At 40.7% G+C, this 18,785-nt stretch overlaps 3 protein-coding genes and 1 pseudogene across 6 annotated transcripts in view; 3 read left to right on the forward strand and 1 right to left on the reverse strand.

The window, feature by feature from the left end:
- The first annotated feature begins 760 nt into the window (after positions 1–760).
- On the forward strand, positions 761–2,239 carry LOC306789794 (regulator of G-protein signaling 21-like; annotated as a pseudogene). Its single transcript, XR_013773192.1, has 4 exons — positions 761–810; positions 1,048–1,109; positions 1,200–1,364; positions 1,700–2,239. The product of XR_013773192.1 is annotated as a regulator of G-protein signaling 21-like (transcript).
- Positions 2,240–3,120: 881 nt separating this feature from the next.
- Positions 3,121–5,120, forward strand: LOC306788752 (parafibromin-like). 2 transcript variants are annotated; one of them, XM_079284380.1, is made up of 4 exons: positions 3,121–3,302; positions 4,028–4,145; positions 4,257–4,303; positions 4,485–5,120. In XM_079284380.1, exons 1-3 carry the CDS (start codon positions 3,172–3,174, stop codon positions 4,263–4,265), a joined length of 258 nt encoding a protein of 85 aa, XP_079140506.1. In that variant the 5' UTR covers positions 3,121–3,171; the 3' UTR covers positions 4,266–4,303; positions 4,485–5,120. The 2 variants fall into 2 exon arrangements, with proteins under 2 accessions (XP_079140506.1, XP_079140505.1); XM_079284379.1 differs by having other exon boundaries at positions 3,133–3,302; positions 4,234–4,303.
- A 4,044-nt stretch (positions 5,121–9,164) lies between these two features.
- cdc73 (cell division cycle 73, Paf1/RNA polymerase II complex component, homolog) overlaps positions 9,165–18,785 on the forward strand; it is a 34,254-nt gene continuing 24,633 nt past the window's right edge. Inside the window, exons 1-10 of one of the 2 annotated variants that reach the window (XM_079284668.1) lie at positions 9,165–9,306; positions 10,030–10,135; positions 10,253–10,299; positions 10,480–10,542; positions 10,830–10,882; positions 11,125–11,213; positions 11,437–11,650; positions 13,305–13,403; positions 13,875–13,953; positions 15,964–16,028. In XM_079284668.1, coding sequence (XP_079140794.1) covers positions 10,095–10,135; positions 10,253–10,299; positions 10,480–10,542; positions 10,830–10,882; positions 11,125–11,213; positions 11,437–11,650; positions 13,305–13,403; positions 13,875–13,953; positions 15,964–16,028 — 750 coding nt within the window. In that variant the 5' untranslated portion in view covers positions 9,165–9,306; positions 10,030–10,094. Of the gene's footprint in view, positions 9,307–10,029; positions 10,136–10,229; positions 10,300–10,479; positions 10,543–10,829; positions 10,883–11,124; positions 11,214–11,436; positions 11,651–13,304; positions 13,404–13,874; positions 13,954–15,963; positions 16,029–18,785 lie in introns of both variants that reach the window. The other variant, XM_079284667.1, reaches the window with a different exon arrangement.
- LOC306788960 (beta-1,3-galactosyltransferase 2-like) overlaps positions 16,828–18,785 on the reverse strand; it is a gene marked incomplete at its 5' end in the record, with an annotated part of 8,557 nt that continues 6,599 nt past the window's right edge. Inside the window, one exon of the mRNA XM_079284699.1 lies at positions 16,828–17,755. Within this exon, the coding sequence (XP_079140825.1) occupies positions 17,015–17,755 (741 nt within the window). The 3' untranslated portion in view covers positions 16,828–17,014. The remainder of the gene's footprint in view (positions 17,756–18,785) is intronic.

An 18,785-nucleotide genomic window follows, 5' to 3' on the forward strand; every position in this document is an offset into this window, starting at 1 on the left:
ATGGCTGGGAGATGGTCTTAATAAACTATGGGGTATGACACATGCGCAGTGTAACTGGAGTTGCGATGTTGGAGGGTTACAGCACATCGTGATAGAATTTAAGGGAGTGTCGATACAGAGGCATACCATTTTTTTAGCAAAACTGACAAAATCTTCAAGGAAAAAGAAAGATGTTCATTTTAATATAACGGCATGAATTGACAGCATTATAAAGAAGCTCAAATAAAAAAAATAAAAAGTCAAAACATGAAGAAGCAGCAGTGATAATGGAGGGGAGGTAATCCAGGAGTTGTGAAAGAAGAAAGACACACAACTGCATTGAAAAAAGCAAAACTGCTTTTAAAGAAACTCGTGACCTCTGACTAAAAATAGCAGAGACTTGAAAGGTGAGCTAAATTAAGTAGAAACTGTGTCATGCATTTAACCATGGAGAATGTGATTGGGGTTGTCATACACAGCATACTTCTGTTCTAAACTTTAAGGAAGAGTGCAAGGTTTGACGCACTGAAAGTATTCTTTGAATTCCGTAACAATCAGGCAGTATGTCAACAGAGGTTAAAGATCGCAGGACAAAGAGAGCCTGTAGTTCAGGGAGAAACTCTGGTGTTGACAATCAGTAAGAAGAGGCAGTCGGGAACCAGTGGTGAGGTTGGGAATCTCACTTTGAGCTAAAGAAAATTCTTCTGAGGATTCATGCATACTGAGACATATGCTGTCAAATAGTCAATCAGAGAGGAGACAGTGCAACTCAAATTCAACAATGAACGGGCTCTCTAAGACATCTCTGGACCTCTGGGACACAAAGAGAACGTAAGTACAGTGTGTATCATTTGCAATCAGGCTTATTTTAATGAAGGCTATTGGGAAGTCAGACTTTCTCAATACTGATATCCTCTCTTGTAGACATAACGCATGGAAATCCAGAATACATGACTTCATCCAGAGTCCATTATGGAGGAAAATAAAAAGGTGTTTTAATCATACTGCATATATAATATTGTTTCATTAAAAATGTTCACAGAAACCTCACTTTTCTTCCATCTGCAGACAGGAAACAAATGAAACATGCCTACTGGGAGAATCTCTGGAGACACTCATTTCCCGGAAATGTAATTTTCATTCGCTTTCAAGCAACACAAAACTAATACCGGTTGGTTTCTGTTCTCTTTATAATGACATTATGTTCCCTTGTGTATGAGGTGGACGAAAAGCATTTTGGGACTTTCTGAAATCAGTTTTGTGAGGAAAATCTGGACTTCTGGCTCGCCTGTCAAGAGTTCAAAACCTCTGATCGTCCGGAGGAGCTAACACGGAGAGCAGCAAGTATTTATGAAGAGTTCATCGGTCCTGAGTCTCCCAGAGAGGTAACTCAAACTGAATAATGACTGGCAGCAAAATATGCTCAGACCCAAATATACGCAAAGCATAAGGAAAACACAATTTAATTTACGTATAAATATTCAGTGTGTATATTGTAAAAGTGACAAGAATTGCAATTTTCTAGAAAAGGTTCAAGAAGTTAAAGTCCAAAACAAGCTGACCTTAGTCATTTACTGTAAACCATATCAACATAGTTACTTTCCGACCGTAGTAGTGATGCAGGTGGCTGCACACACTGTGCAATCTTGTACTGCACAATACATTTCAACATTGAAACAGCATATTGAGTTATTTTAACATGTGTTTTTTATCTTTCCAGGTGAACTTAGATTTATACACAAGAGAGATCATCAGACGGAGTCTTCAGCAACCAAGTCCATCATGTTTTGTTGTGGCACAGAGGAAAATCTTCAGCCTAATGGAGAACTGCTCCTTCCCACGCTTCACTCAGTCCGAGCAATACAAAGTCCTGCTTGCTACAGCTGCTAAGCAGAGGGGCCTTCCGAAGCACAGAAAGGCCTTGAAGATAAGGCGCACCGGAGATCTAATGCAGCATGATTCAAAACCAATCAGCCTGCAGTGTGAGCTGTATCTCTTGCACAAGGACTGACGCCATGCATGTTGATGGTGTTCAGTGGACGCAGGCTCAGGAACTGCTTTTGAGAGAAGCTGTGCTGGCACTTCCCCTCCCCTTAAAACGTTACCTCAACGACACAATGTCTGACAACACTGAAAGCAGTAACAGTGCGATTGACATGACACACTGCAGGCGGTGCCACCTCGTGCACCAAATGTTAGACTGTGTTTTAACATTTTGGGGCTCTTTGCTGAGACAGACAAAGTCTAGAATGTAAATATTTCCGGTTTTATACGAGTGAAATGCACAACCGTTGTGTATTTTGTGATTTTGCACTGAAACAATATTTAATAAAGTTTGAGTGAATTTGCCCTGTATGCATCGTGAGTCAATGTAAGCTTTCATTTTTAGTAAATTCATACAAATTGTGCAACTTTTTTATTTATTTATGAAGTGAGCAAAACAACTACCTGTGTTTTCATTAAAAATGTATCCTGTGTCCTTACACTTGATGTGCTACTGCCACCCAGTGGTGACTGGGAAAACTTCCATACATACATAATAATACATTTGGGCTATTGGGTTCAGAATTTGCAGAAAACAAGTTATCGCGTTTATGATTTAAATTGTGGTTTGTTTGAAAACACATGGCTAAAATAAGGCTAAAAGGAAGAAACATTCCTTTATTAGTCCCACCGTGGGGAAATTATTCTCTGCATTTGACCCATCCCTGTATATATAGGGAGCAGTGGGCTGCCAATGACAGGCACCCGGGGAGCAGTTAGGGGTACAGTGTCTTGCTCAGGGACACTTCGACACAGGACACCGTGCAGCCGAGGATCGAACCGGTGACCTTTCGGTTCGCGGACAACCCTCTCTACCCAGTAAGCCACGGTCGCCCCCTATCTTCCTGAAAATGAACATGTTTTTTTGTGACCGATAGTGTCCATACTGTGGTAGTATCCTTGAGCCAGGCACTGGGGCTCTACCAGTACTGTGTTTGCCAGTGTCAACAAACCATCTAATTAATATCAAGAGTTACATTTATCAACGTCGGATGTTTTTTTCGACCTGGCAAACATGGAGAAAAAATGTGTCTCCTGACAGCTTTGACAAGCGGTCTAAAAAGTTGTAAACAGATCAGGCATCTTGCGAGGCCACATGGTGTTGATAACTGGGGGCCTTGCAAACACACCACATCAAGACAAGTGAAGATGGCGGATGTGCTGAGTGTTCTCCGTCAGTATAACATCCAGAAAAAAGAAATCGTCGCTAAAGGAGATGAAGTTATATTTGGAGAGTTCTCCTGGCCGAAAAATGTGAAGACCAACTACATAATCTGCGGGTATGTCAGCGCCAAACTATCTCTGAATCGCGCCTGAAGGCCCGCTGCTGAAGCTCAGCAGTGCCGTGCGGTGCTGCTGGTAACGGTGGAAGGCTCGCTAGCTGGATGCTAAGATGCTAACCTAACTCGGCTCCTCGCGGTTGTACTTAAAACTTTTTAAGCACTCTTTAAATACTTTGGCGTAATACGTATGTATTCTATCCTAAACCACGAGGCATATTTCCTATTATATATACATTACAATTTGTAAATATTTAAAAACTTAAATGTGTTCATGAGAGATGTGCTGCTAGCTACGCGTACTGTAATGTGATGCTAACTACTCGTTACCAGTCCTTGAGTTGTGTTCCCGATAAGTCAGGGGTCCAGTCGTGACTAAAAGCAGCTTTGTTTACCGAGTTAAAAAGCTAACGTTGGTCATGTAACGCTGTGAATGAGGTTGCAGAAGGATTAACGTCAGTCAGTAGATTAACGTCAATCAACCGTGTAACTGTTAATAGTTCTGCACTAAGTTTATTTCAGATCCAGTGTTTCGTTACTTTGAGCATGCAACTCAACTTGCTTTATATTTACTTCGTATTACAGACTTGTGCACTTTAGTTTAACTCAAATGTGCAACCTGAAGCAGTCTGTGTTCATTTTAGTCATATGACGTTACTCGATGAAATAACGTTGAGGTTTGAGTGTTTTATTAAAGTTTTCTTTGCTTGTGTTTCTACCCTCAGTTCTGGTAAAGAGGGACAACCCAAAGAGTACTATACTTTGGACTCTATCTTGTTCTTGCTCAACAATGTGCATCTTCCACATCCATCGTATGTGCGAAGAGCTGTGCGAAGAGCTAAAGTAAGTGACTCGTGTAACCACCTCAGTGCCATTATTATATGCATAATTATAAGCGTTTTTGGGTGACATGCTTTTATGTTGTTGATAGACTGAGAAAATCTCTGTTGTCAGACGACCTGATCGAAAACGCTTGCTGTCATACCTCAATGGCGAGAGTTGTAAGTAACACTTGTGCAGGATGTCAAGATTTTCTTTGTATGTCCCTCAACTCATTAATACTCAGTCATGATTTCTTATTTGTGTTGATTGATTAAAACATTGAGCCCTATGATGAGGAGCCTCGCTGTACTTGGTCTAATCGGTAACTTATTAATGCAGTTTATAATGTTTTTTTCACAGCTACATCAACGAGTATTGACAGAAGTGAAATAACAGAACAATACACATGATGGATACATGTGGCCGAACAAAGTGACAGGTGGAATTGGAGGCAGAAAAAAAGAGGAAGTTATTGTCACTTTCAGATTCTGACACAGAGCTGTGGCTATTGTTGCAGTTTTTTTTGGTATTTTGAACTTGATGCAGCTGTTGGGATAACGATCTTTCAGGCTGTTGGGATAGCAATGTTGGTCTTTCAATTCATCACTTTGGTCAAGATTGAAATAGATACCACGAAATGATTTTCCATGAAATGTTGTGACATTCATTTTGACCAGACGATGTGTCCTAATGACTTTTCCTCTCGTGCCCCTCGCAGATTGACATTATGTAACAAGTTTGTAAATGTTCTGCCAGCATTTAGCTCAAAGCAGCGTTGTGCTAAAATATAAGTCTCAGAGCTGCTGGCTGTAACTGTTTTCTTGTTTCTCTTATAGTTATTATTCAATACAGCGATTACTTCCCAAAGGATTCAAAGAAATCAAAATATTTGTCTATTATCGCCCACCTCCATCCCCACTCCCATCTCATCCGCCACCCTAATGTGCAATGTGACCTCCAAATCTGAGTGTATAAAGTTTCCTCATGAATTTTTAATCCTACAAGTTATCGTCTCCGTTTTGTAAAAATCATTAATCATCTTCCATTTTTCTGTCTGTGTTGCAGTTGCTCTCAGCCAATTGTTGGTTTTCTGCTAAAGTGCTGCTCTTTAAATTTTAAAGAGGTACTTCTCAGATTGGTGAGGAAGTAACTGAATTTTAGTTATTTTTGCCCCGAAGTAATTACACTGGCTCTCAAATAGAGTGTGCACTGATGCTATCTGTGATTTACAGGCAGCAACCTCAGGTTCTGAAAAGTGAAGCCGCAGTAAACGCTGAAGTGCCTTAAACTTGCATTATTTCTAATAGCCAGCAGGAGGAGGTGACTCCTCGCGTTGCACTCGTTGTCTTACAACTTTAACCCTTTGACAGTGTTGTTTCACTTCATGAAAGTTTATTGTAATATTTTGGCCGCCTAAAAACAATTAATGGTGAAAGCCAAAACTGCCAATTCGAGGTTAAAACCCAAGGCTTATTAAATGATGGCTGGGAGATGGTCTTAATAAACTATGGGGTATGACACATGCGCAGTGTAACTGGAGTTGCGATGTTGGAGGGTTACAGCACATCGTGATAGAATTTAAGGGAGTGTCGATACAGAGGCATACCATTTTTTTAGCAAAACTGACAAAATCTTCAAGGAAAAAGAAAGATGTTCATTTTAATATAACGGCATGAATTGACAGCATTATAAAGAAGCTCAAATAAAAAAAATAAAAAGTCAAAACATGAAGAAGCAGCAGTGATAATGGAGGGGAGGTAATCCAGGAGTTGTGAAAGAAGAAAGACACACAACTGCATTGAAAAAAGCAAAACTGCTTTTAAAGAAACTCGTGACCTCTGACTAAAAATAGCAGAGACTTGAAAGGTGAGCTAAATTAAGTAGAAACTGTGTCATGCATTTAACCGTGGAGAATGTGATTGGGGTTGTCATACACAGCATACTTCTGCTCTAAACTTTAAGGAAGAGTGCAAGGTTTGACGCACTGAAAGTATTCTTTGAATTCCGTAACAATCAGGAAGTATGTCAACAGAGGTTAAAGATAGCAGGACGAAGAGAGCCTGTAGTTCAGGGAGAAACTCTGGTATTGACAATCAGTAAGAAGAGGCAGTCGGGAACCAGTGGTGAGGTTGGGAATCTCACTTGGATCTAAAGAAAATTCTTCTGAGGATTCATGCATACTGAGACATATGCTGTCAAATAGTCAATCAGAGAGGAGAACGTGCAACTCGAATTCAACAATGAACGGGCTCTCTAAGACATCTCTGGACCTCCGGGACACAAAGAGAACGTAAGTACAGTGTGTATAATTTGCAATGAGGCTTATTTTAATGAAGGCTATTGGGAAGTCAGACTTTCTCAATACTGATATCCTCTCTTGTAGACATAACTCATGGAAATCCAGAATACATGACTTCATCCACAGTCCATTACGGAGGAAAATAAAAAGGTTTTAATCATACTGCATATATAATATTGTTTCATTAAAAATGGTTTCCTCCGTCTGCAGACAGGAAACAAATGAAACATGCCTACTGGGAGAATCTCTGGAGACACTAATTTCCCGGAAATGTAATTTTCATTCGCTTTCAAGCAACACAAAACTAATACCGGTTGGTTTCTGTTCTCTTTATAATGACATTATGTTCCCTTGTGTATGAGGTGGACGAAAAGCATTTTGGGACTTTCTGAAATCAGTTTTGTGAGGAAAATCTGGACTTCTGGCTCGCCTGTCAAGAGTTCAAAACCTCTGATCGTCCGGAGGAGCTAACACTGAGAGCAGCAAGTATTTATGAAGAGTTCATCGGTCCTGAGTCTCCCAGAGAGGTAACTCAAACTGAATAATGACTGGCAGCAAAATATGCTCAGACCCAAATATACGCAAAGCATAAGGAAAACACAATTTGATTTACGTATAAATATTCTGTGTATATTGTAAAAGTGACAAGAATTGCAATTTTCTAGAAAAGGTTCAAGAAGTTAAAGTCCAAAACAAGCTGACCTTAATCATTTACTGTAAACCATATCAACATAGTTACTTTCCGACCGTAGTAGTGATGCAGGCGGCTGCACACACTGTGCAATCTTGTACTGCACAATACATTTCAACATTGAAACAGCATATTGAGTTATTTTAACATGTGTTTTTTATCTTTCCAGGTGAACTTAGATTTATACACAAGAGAGATCATCAGACGGAGTCTTCAGCAACCAAGTCCATCATGTTTTGTTGTGGCACAGAGGAAAATCTTCAGCCTAATGGAGAACTGCTCCTTCCCACGCTTCACTCAGTCCGAGCAATACAAAGTCCTGCTTGCTACAGCTGCTAAGCAGAGGGGCCTTCCGAAGCACAGAAAGGCCTTGAAGATAAGGCGCACCGGAGATCTAATGCAGCATGATTCAAAACCAATCAGCCTGCAGTGTGAGCTGTATCTCTTGCACAAGGACTGACGCCATGCATGTTGATGGTGTTCAGTGGACGCAGGCTCAGGAACTGCTTTTGAGAGAAGCTGTGCTGGCACTTCCCCTCCCCTTAAAACGTTACCTCAACGACACAATGTCTGACAACACTGAAAGCAGTAACAGTGCGATTGACATAACGCACTGCAGGCGGTGCCACCTCGTGCACCAAATGTTAGACTGTGTTTTAACATTTTGGGGCTCTTTGCTGAGACAGACAAAGTCTAGAATGTAAATATTTCCAGTTTTATACGAGTGAAATGCACAACCGTTGTGTATTTTGTGATTTTGCATTTAAACAATATTTAATAAAGTTTGAGTGAATTTGCCCTGTATGCATCATGAGTCAATGTCAGCTTAAATTTTTAGTAAATTCATACAAATTGTGCAACTTTTTTATTTATTTATGAAGTGAGCAAAACAACTACCCGTGTTTTCATTAAAAATGTATCCCGTGTCCTTACACTTGATGTGCTACTGCCACCCAGTGGTGACTGGGAAAACTTCCATACATACATAATAATACATTTGGGCTATTGGGTTCAGAATTTGCAGAAAACAAGTTATAGCGTTTGTGATTTAAATTGTGGTTTGTTTGAAAACACATGGCTAAAATAAGGCTAAAAGGAAGAAACATTCCTTTATTAGTCCCACCGTGGGGAAATTATTCTCTGCATTTGACCCATCCCTGTATATATAGGGAGCAGTGGGCTGCCAATGACAGGCACCCGGGGAGCAGTTAGGGGTACAGTGTCTTGCTCAGGGACACTTCGACACAGGACACGGTGCAGCTGAGGATCGAACCGGTGACCTTTCGGACAACCCTCTCTACCCAGTAAGCCACGGTCGCCCCCAAAATCCATTTACTGTAATTTTGAGAAAGAATCCTATGCATCAAAATTTTGATTTCACTGTATTGTTCTCTCCAGAGACGACCTTGTTATTTAACAACTGTTTACCGAGACTGAATCCGCTAGCACAGTGATTTCCCTCGTTTTTATGTAATAATGTTAATTATAATGAGATAACTGCTACCTTCCCGGCAATAAAATAAAATGAATGTACTTTTGTAAAACATGTAACTATGGAGATTTCTTCAAAGACTGAATAAACACACTGTTTGCAGTTAGGGACTAATTCATTTTGGAGAAATCCAAGCAAACTTGTTTTAGTCGACACTAATTGCTGACAACATTCACTCATTCATTCTGGTGCAATTGACTGAATAAAGAGGAATACATTCCTGACCATGTTACTGTGAATAATGTTTGTCCACACATACCGATACTGTCAGTTTCAATGATGAGACAAAGTCCACTGTCTGGCCAAAGGTCAAAATGCTATAAAGCTAAAATATTTGTATTATTTGATCGTTAACACAACGATTGTAGTTGAAAGTCTGGCACAAGAGATAGTTATTAGGAAGTATGGTAGATCACAAATGTTTCACCACCATGATTAACTTCTGTTACATCCATTGTGCTTAACATGCAAGCGGTCTAAAAAGTTGTAAACAGATCAGGCATCTTGCGAGGCCACATGGTGTTGATAACTGGGGGCCTTGCAAACACACCACATCAAGACAAGTGAAGATGGCGGATGTGCTGAGTGTTCTCCGTCAGTATAACATCCAGAAAAAAGAAATCGTCGCTAAAGGAGATGAAGTTATATTTGGAGAGTTCTCCTGGCCGAAAAATGTGAAGACCAACTACATAATCTGGGGGTATGTCAGCGCCAAACTATCTCTGAATCGCGCCTGAAGGCCCGCTGCTGAAGCTCAGCAGTGCCGTGCGGTGCTGCTGGTAACGGCGGAAGGCTCGCTAGCTGGATGCTAAGATGCTAACCTAACTCGGCTCCTCGCGGTTGTACTTAAAACTTTTTAAGCACTCTTTAAATACTTTGGCGTGATACGTATGTATTCTATCCTAAACCACGAGGCATATTTCCTGTTATATATACATTACAATTTGTAAATATTTTAAAACTTACGTGTTCATGAGAGATGTGCTGCTAGCTACGCGTACTGTAATGTGATGCTAACTACTCGTTACCAGTCCTTGAGTTGTGTTCCCGATAAGTCAGGGGTCCAGTCGTGACTAAAAGCAGCTTTGTTTACCGAGTTAAAAAGCTAACGTTGGTCATGTAACGCTGTGAATGACGTTGCAGAAGGATTAACGTCAGTCAGTAGATTAACGTCAGTCAACCGTGTAACTGTTAATAGTTCTGCACTAAGTTTATTTCAGATCCTGTGTTTCGTTACTTTGAGCATGCAACTCAACTTGCTTTATATTTACTTCGTATTACAGACTTGTGCACTTTAGTTTAACTCAAATGTGCAACCTGAAGCGGTCTGTGTTCATTTTAGTCATATGACGTTACTCGATGAAATAACGTTGAGGTTTGAGTGTTTTATTAAAGTTTTCTTTGCATGTGTTTCTACCCTCAGTACTGGTAAAGAGGGACAACCCAAAGAGTACTATACTTTGGACTCTATCTTGTTCTTGCTCAACAATGTGCATCTTCCACATCCATCGTATGTGCGAAGAGCTGCAGTAAGTGACTCGTGTAACTACCTCAGTGCCATTATTATATGCATAATTATAAGCATTTTTGTTTTTGGGTGACATGCTTTTATGTTGTTGATAGACTGAGAACATCCCTGTTGTCAGACGACCTGATCGAAAAGGCTTGCTGTCATACCTCAATGGCGAGAGTTGTAAGTAACACTTGTGCAGGATGTCAAGATTTTCTTTGTATGTCCTTCAACTCATTAATACTCTGTCATGATTTCTTATTTGTGTTGATTGATTAAAACATTGAGCCCTATGATGAGGAGCCTCGCTGTACTTTGTCTAATTGGTAACTTATTAATGCGGTTTATAATGTTTTTTCACAGCTACATCGACAAGTATTGACAGAAGTGCACCGATAGAAATAGGTTTGCAAAGGCCAACGCAAGGTAAGCTCACGTCATATTTGTTTGCATGAAGTTTAAAGACTTATTTTCACCTGCGGTAATAATTGTTTAGATTTATTGTTGGTCTTGAAATCTGGACTACAACTTAATAAATTGTATCTTCTGCTATCCTTTATCTGTTGACCCTTGGTGGGTCATATTTTCACAGATATTTTCTATTAACGGGGTTGTAGGTAGGGAGGTCGTAGATTGTAGTCGGGGCAGGAAAGTTGTTCCACAACCAAATGGACTTTGTGCTGTGAAGTAATCGCACCGTTCTGCTTTGTTAGTGAAAAGAGCAGCTGATGAGGTATCTTCTGAAGCCAAAAAACCCAGGATTGAGGTAAACTGACGTCAAATATCTTCCACTAAAAGTTTCTTTGACATTATACTCACTACTTTGCTTTTTGAAACATTAATTGTCCATTTAGTCTGTATGTCGGTGGAAAAAGGTGTTTATGTTTTGTATTTATTGAAATGCATTTAGTTGCAGTGAAAATAACCACAATTGTTGTGGCCAACCTGGCAATGGTCACATGTTGTTTTATTCAGCACTTTGCTAATAGTGTGTACACTGCTTTTAAGGATGAGGAACGAGTGCGTCTGGATAAGGAGCGCCTGGCTGCCCGTCTGGAGGGTCACAAAGAGGGCATCGTGCAGACTGACCAGATCAGGTACAATAGACTGCCTTTATACATAATGTGCTTTCTGTATGAGGCAATAATCTCTCCAATGTTGATAAGTTTGAGATGTATTCAACATACCACAGTGTCAGTAATAAATGATCAATATTAATCCGATTGCTGGATGTCATGCATTACTACACAATGACACCCACAGACCATCTGCTTGAAGCAGCGAGCTGTTCAAACGATCCTAACTTCTCTTCTCTTCCAGATCCCTGTCTGAGGCCATGTCGGTGGAGAAAATCGCGGCCATCAAAGCCAAGATTATGGCCAAGAAACGTTCCACCATCAAAACAGATCTGGATGATGACATAACCCTGAAGCAGAGAAGCTTTGTGGACGCTGAGATGGATGTCACCAGAGATATTGTCAGCAGAGAGAGAGTTTGGAGGACCAGGACGACCATTCTCCAGAGCTCTGGAAAGGTCAGAGATAATTATATCCAATCACAGTGATATTTCTATGCAAACACAGTTTTCTCTCTCTTGGCAGCGATACATTGCAATTCCTAAAATGTCAGACTGTTCCTTCAAATACATCTGTGTCGGATTACCATGTGAATATAGGGATTTTCTTGTATTCTTACCTGCACATTGGCTCATTGTTGGACCTTGAATTCGGTCCTGACGGGGTCATTACACGGTTTGCAAATGAGACTTAATGAATAAAGTCTGATCAGGAAAGCATTGTTTCACTGACCCTTTGTGTGATGAAAGTGCCTACTTTGTTGTTCTCCCAAAAACCAACAGGGGGTGTAGCAATGCTTTGTAGTGTTGCATGACTTTTGGTTCTAAGGAAGGGATGCACTGTATCCGCACGTCATACGTATCGGCAGAAAAATGTTTCAAAGTGAAATATCGGCCAGAAATGAACATTTCCTCTCATAGAACAGGGCTCGACATACAACGCTTGACTGGGGCGAGTAAACTCTGTGTTAAGGCTAATGCTGCCAAAATATGTTTAATCCAAGCAGATATTTCAATAATAATTCAGTTCTTTATTTCCGAATCAGTTGAGTTGTGTTTTTTGCAAATAACCACGATAGGTGACAATAACAAGATAAAAGTATAACATTTTGAATTTGTTTTTTTGTCCAGTTGTCCAAATATCAGTTTATTATTTATCTATTAAAAAACCCACATTTTCCATTATGTGCATCGACGGTATCGGCCAAACTGAAAATATCATCATATCCAACATTGTGCATCCCGAGTCAAAGGTGTGTTTAGTGGGAGGCTTTACTGTAAGACTCAACAGCAGAAGTCATATACATTAAAAGGTATTTAACTTGCCATTTTTCTAACCATGCATCAATGCCTTCAGCCCCAAGGCACATCTCTCTTTTGAGAAGGTTCATATTGATGTAGACTTGCACCAGAAATGCATATTGTTATGTGAACTGGTGTCAAACATTTTGTATCAAGACCACCTCACTGGACATACCTGAGTTCTAAAGCAGCTGTCCTATTTTACCAAACCTGCTCAACTCCCTGGGACAATGGCCTTGAGTGTGGGAAATACTTCAAGAGAGCCCAACTGTGTAAAGAAATAAATCAGTGTAGCGAGGTGAACATTTCAACCACTAGATGGCAGCAGTAGAATGATTTTCACCCAGTTTATATTTACTCTAAAACTAAGTTTTTCACTGGGCCACTGAAGGACTTTGACATGCTCATCGCAAACCACTAAGTGTTGAGTGGCTGTATGCTTGGAGCAATTACTCTGGCAGCCTATACATCACTTTCCACATCTAATGTCTGCACCAAGATGGCTAAATCTGTTTTGTTACTCCGTTTTGGCCTTTCATTCTGTTAATGTGGCAATTTCTCACATTCTAATATATCGGTAGATGATTCGTTACGGTGTATTTAATGTTTTCTTATGTAACAATAAAGCACATAGTAATTACTATGCAGGTATGTTTTAAACAATTCTAATGAAGGGCAGTTTCATGTGGTGTATCTGTTTACATCCAAGCCTTCAGGTTGGGACCGTCAAACCTCAGTGTTCACCAAACGATGATGATGTTGTGCGAGGGTGTTTGACTCATCGCACCGTATCTGTATTGCTCCGCCGCAGAACTTCTCCAAGAACATCTTCACCATCCTTCAGTCAGTGAAAGCTAGGGAAGAAGGGCGAGCACCAGAGCAGAGACCAGCACAGAACACTACTCAAGTGGTGAGAACAGAAATTCATATATATATTCATTTCAGTTTCTTCTTGTGTGTGTGTGTGTGTGCGCACGTGTGTGTGCGCACGTGTGTGTGCGCACGTGTGTGTGCGCACGTGCGTGTGCGCACGTGCGTGTGCGCACGTGTGTGCGCGTGCGTGTGCGCGTGCGTGTGCGCACGTGTGTGTGCGCACGTGTGTGCGCACGTGTGTGTGCGCACGTGCGTGTGCGCACGTGCGTGCGCGCACTAATAGCTGCATTCTAAAAGGGCATGACTTGGATAAACCAGTCAAGTGCTACTTTTCCTCACGCATTCCTTTTCTCAAATATATCAAGCCTGACATCAACTGGAAGGTTGTCTGTAGATATTTAACTAACTACAAGCAGCAAGTCTATAAATAACTGCTAAGGTGTTGAGTGAACAGTGTTGTGACGGGTATGTAAAGTAATAAATTGTTTGTGTTTCATGTTGTTTCCAGGACCCGTCCCTAAGGAACAAGCAGCCTGTCCCAGCTGTCTACAACAGATACGGTCAGGAGCAATTCAAAGGAAAAGAGGGTGAGTTTTAATCTTGAAGCTTTAAAATAAATCTGTATGGGCACGAGGCATTTAAGAAAAACATAGTTAACTGAACATTGATCTGTGGGTCAACAAAACTTGGATTTGATTCACCCCATTTACACCCGGTATCAATAAGCACACGACAGTGGGAGCTTTAGATGCACATTGTATTGATCAGACCACCTTCAGAAGTGCCATTCGATGTTGGAGCAGGTAAAATAGAAGCACTGCTTCCCTTTACCCGAGGCAGGCAAGCTCTGCTGACGAATTAACATATTGATCGCAATGCGGATAAAATCAAGATAAGAAGAACGATCATTAATACTACAGGTGTATAATTTGCAATTTTCTTGGGTGTTTCAGATTAATTTGAAGTCTGACCTGCCATTTTTGCACATTCTGATCTTCTTTCTAAGAACTATTATTGACATCAATGCTCTAGACTCATTTTATTTTTTACCACTGTCCCAAAGAATAATTTCAACCATCCCTCGTCAGTGTAAATGTTATCTTTTTACTGTATTATCACTTATAATGGTTATTTGCATAAAAACAAATTATTCAAATCATTAGGAAATAAATAATTGTATATTTATTTAAATACTTTCTTTGATTAAAAATAATCTCGGCGTTAGTAGTTTTACTTGCGTATTATAAGAAGCTTCAAGCTAGTTTTAGGAAGTTAAACAGGTCGTAATTCCCTCTGATGTAAAAACATCATCTTCCAACAACTGTATTTATTCAAGTTTCTTGCCAAAAAACTACATTTTACAAGATTACATTTGTACATATCATGACAGCGTTATAATGTAAATACGCCCAGTACTCAGATATATGACACTGGTTGGCTGCCATCAATCGGTGCATCGCTGAATAAAACAAGGTGTGAAAAAACAAAACAGTTTGGTCTCCCGCATGCAAAGGGCTCTTGCACCTGTATTAACAGTGCAGCAGCGTTCTAACAGCGCCATGAATAACTTTTATAAAACCGCTAAAACAATCTGTATATTCACTGATCATATGTTAATATCATATTTACATCTTAATCGTCTTCTTCCGTCGTGTGATGTGAGTCGTGCACTTACAGTCTCGCAGACTGTATGCATTGCCTTGCGTTACTTTGCTACTGTTACTTTTGTTTAAGCTGTTGGTGATTATAATATATAAAAGAGAGCCTGCTTACAACTTTAAATGCCATGCTTATATATATTTTTCACACTGCCGGGGTTGGAGCTGGAAGAATAAAGTGTCTTCTATTCAACAAGAATACAATGGAATTGGTCATTTTCTGAAAAATGAGTGTAGATTGCGTGTCATACACTGCCTTCTAGTCAGTTATTAGTGTAATTGGCGTAAACGTCATGGTTTTTCAGATGTGGGGAAACTGCAAAAGCTCAAAGACACGTTTAGTTCTTGATTTAATTCCCCAGGCTCCTTAATGCCTGTAACAATTATGTAGAAAAATAAGCATAGTTGAGTGTGTTTCAGTTGCCACTGATGTTCCACTGACCACTTAAAGATGTCAGGACACTGCGCCAACACGTCCATCTACTGTAAAAACCTGCCATCTAAGGCCTGTGTGACTCAGCGTTCAACCAGGGCTGCACAATTAATCGAAATGTTGAAAAATATTGTCTTGCTGAAGGGATGTCTAGGGCCAACACATCGAATTCTACAGACTTAAACAAACGTCTTTGTTTGGTACAGTTCCCCACAAAAATGGAAAAAATCACCGAGCTTTTATTCCCCGTCACTTGTTTATACCCTCAGCTCTTTTCCTCCATTTGCAACGCATGCAGTCGTATAACATCGTGATTATCCTCTGCGCACCTTTGGTCACATTTGTAACGGGGGTTCTACTTTTCAGAAAATACATAAAATGACATACGATGAAACATTAGAACACAAATTGGTTATAGAATATGAAGGCATTATTATTTCATTACACTTTTGAAATGACTGTTTTGTTCTGCCAGAAATCTACAACTTAGCCTGTTATTTTCTTAGAAACGGAGGGTTTCAAGATCGACACCATGGGCACCTACCACGGCATGACCCTGAAGTCAGTGACGGTAAGAACACAACCTGGCTGTGTGCTCGTGTTGTAAGAAGATGAGTCCAGAGCGACTCGGCATGTCAATTTCACTTCGCACACATCCAGTACATGTTCCATTTATAATTATTGAGATCTGCTATATATCATGGTACGAGTCGAGATATTGTCTTAGATTTTGGATATCGTAACATCGCCGAAGTATCTTTTCCTGCTTTTTACGGCTGCGTTACAGCATGATGATGTATATTTCTATACCTCCATACTGCTGCGGCCTTTCTTTTATTAGCCTTTACTCACTTGAGGTGCGTCATCCTCTACTGTTGGCTGTATCTCCTTGAAATGGAAATGAGACGGTATCTCACTCAAGTAATAAGGGGAGCTTTTGTGCTTCAAGTTCTCAAATGTACTTTTTAAAATGCAATTTCCAGAAATGTATATTGTACAAACAAAAGGCTCATCCCACATTTATTTCTCAATGATCTCAATATCTCGTAGCATAGTTCATGTTTTCATGGCTTTTGAAATGACTTCATTGACTATTTGATACACATGTGGAAACATTTATTGGAACAGTACCTGTCCACTCTAGTTATAGAGTAGCCTGTATCTGTAAGGCAGCAGATATAAAACGCATACAGCAAATCTTACATTACTGCAAAAAAGAACCCTTTGCACCACAATGAAACACAGTGAATTATATTGTAAGATATTATGGTGTACATAAACTCTCCAGTGGTTTGACTCAGACATATAAACATTTTTCATGTTTTGTACAAAATATTTGACAATAATCGTAACGCACTTCATCAGATTTTACACAACATATATGCAGGAGTTTTATTGTCTTGCCAAATGACTTTTGGATTAATCCCTTGGTGTCAAGGTAAGAACAGAACGGGCTGAGATGTAATTCATTATTTGTATGTAACAACAAGGAGAGTTTAATAAGTTATGTAGCTGGTCTCTCTCTGGTCATTCTGTTTGAGTGAGTCCTGCCTGCTCTCAACGTTTCATGCAGGCATTGTGTTTGTTACTCTGGAGATGATGCCAGTATTTAAGGAGTTCATTGGGATGAAACCCATGTGACGTTATCAGAAGGCTGTACTTGCAGCTGGAATAAGACACCCTCCAGTGGTTGAACAGGAACTCGTTGGGTGGAGGAGTCGGCTCGATCTGGAGCTCAGCCAGGCATATTCCCACATACACATCCTCCAGATGCAATTGGCGGATCCTTAGTGATGCACGATAGATTTTCCTCGCCAGGTCTCCAGAGAAGACATAACCAGTGCCAGAGCAGAAGGTGGGATACCTCTCACCTGGGTACAGCTCAGGTGGCATGTACCACTTGCTGTTTTTGTTTCTGTTGGGTGCAAAGTCTCTCATGTTGTAGCCTGTGAAGTAGTTATTCTTTAGCTTCAGTTCTGGCCTGAGCAGCTGGTAAATGAGGTACTCTGTGTTGACGAACATATCGCTGTCAGTCTTCATGACATAGCCGGCTTGTGGGCAGTGAATTGCCACCCAGTTCATTCCCATCAATGTCTTTGTGGTCAGGTTGTTGTAGGAATCCAGAAAGTCCTGCTGAATGATATCGTGATACCTCCGGCTTTCTGCTTCCAGCATCCTTTGCTGTAAGAGTCCCTGCTCTCCCTCATTTTTCCCCAGCAGAAACAGCCGGATGAATCCCAGAGCAGGAGCCACGCTCTCATTCCCCCATGTCTGCCGTATGGCATTTCTAGCCTCCACCTGCCGAGCCTCAGTGGATATCAGCAACACCAGAAATGCGGGTCTGCTGTCTGCACATTTGTCTGGCTCATTGATGACATAAGGGAAAGGCCCGTGGGTTATAGTCATACGATGCCACACCTGGTGGACCAGAAAGACCAGAAGACCCAACAGTGAGAGGAGAGAGATAAACTTAGCTGTGTGTGCACAGCAGTGCCGTCGTCTCCACTGCATGGTCTCGGCAGGACTAATTCACTCAGACAGTTGTCCCACTTGTAATGTCAATCGTTAGCTCAGCTTGACCCCTGAAGAAACTTGGCCCCAATTATGATTACTCATCTCCATGTATGTAAATCAGTTGACAATCGCAGACAGTATTGTTGTCCGACAAGCCAGCTGTTAGTTGTGAGTCCTCTCTATTGTTGCATGTCTTTTGATTTCCTGGAAGACAGAAGAAGGCACATATTTGAGCATCAAGATGATACAACATGACGCATTTAAGCTGCTTTATGTGAAAGGTGTTGTCCTATGTGACGAACACAGAGAATTATGACCCGACTTTGACTCATTCCCGCACAACTCTCTATCATAATGCTAAAATACTATCTGTACAATTAACAAACTTCTTACACGCTCTGAAGCAGGAACACTGATTCAGCAGCATGACTAATTAGGGCCCGAGCCACCAATAACGTCGGGCCAGCGAAGGCCCTATTGAAATTGTAAGGGGTATTATTATTCTGATCTATATTTTTCTCAGGAATGTACCTTGTCGGGGTACTTGCCATGCATGAAAACTCACCAAAGTTGGACACCTGTCAGAACTCGCGTAAATACTCTGCTGCCCAAATTTGCATATTTGTGTGTAAAAAAAATGGCTCACTAGCGCCCCCTACAAATCGGACCGGCCACGCCCCTCGGCCAGTATGTCCGATTGACTTGAAATTTGACCCACATGTCCGAATCCGCTAGATCTATAAAAAAAAGCCTCTCAGACCCCTAAGCTCCGCCTCCTTAGATTTTCCGCCATCCGTCAAATTTCCACCAATTT

Source organism: Melanostigma gelatinosum (genome assembly GCF_949748355.1).
Source record: "Melanostigma gelatinosum genome assembly, chromosome: 15".
Taxonomy (NCBI): Eukaryota; Metazoa; Chordata; class Actinopteri; order Perciformes; family Zoarcidae; genus Melanostigma; species Melanostigma gelatinosum.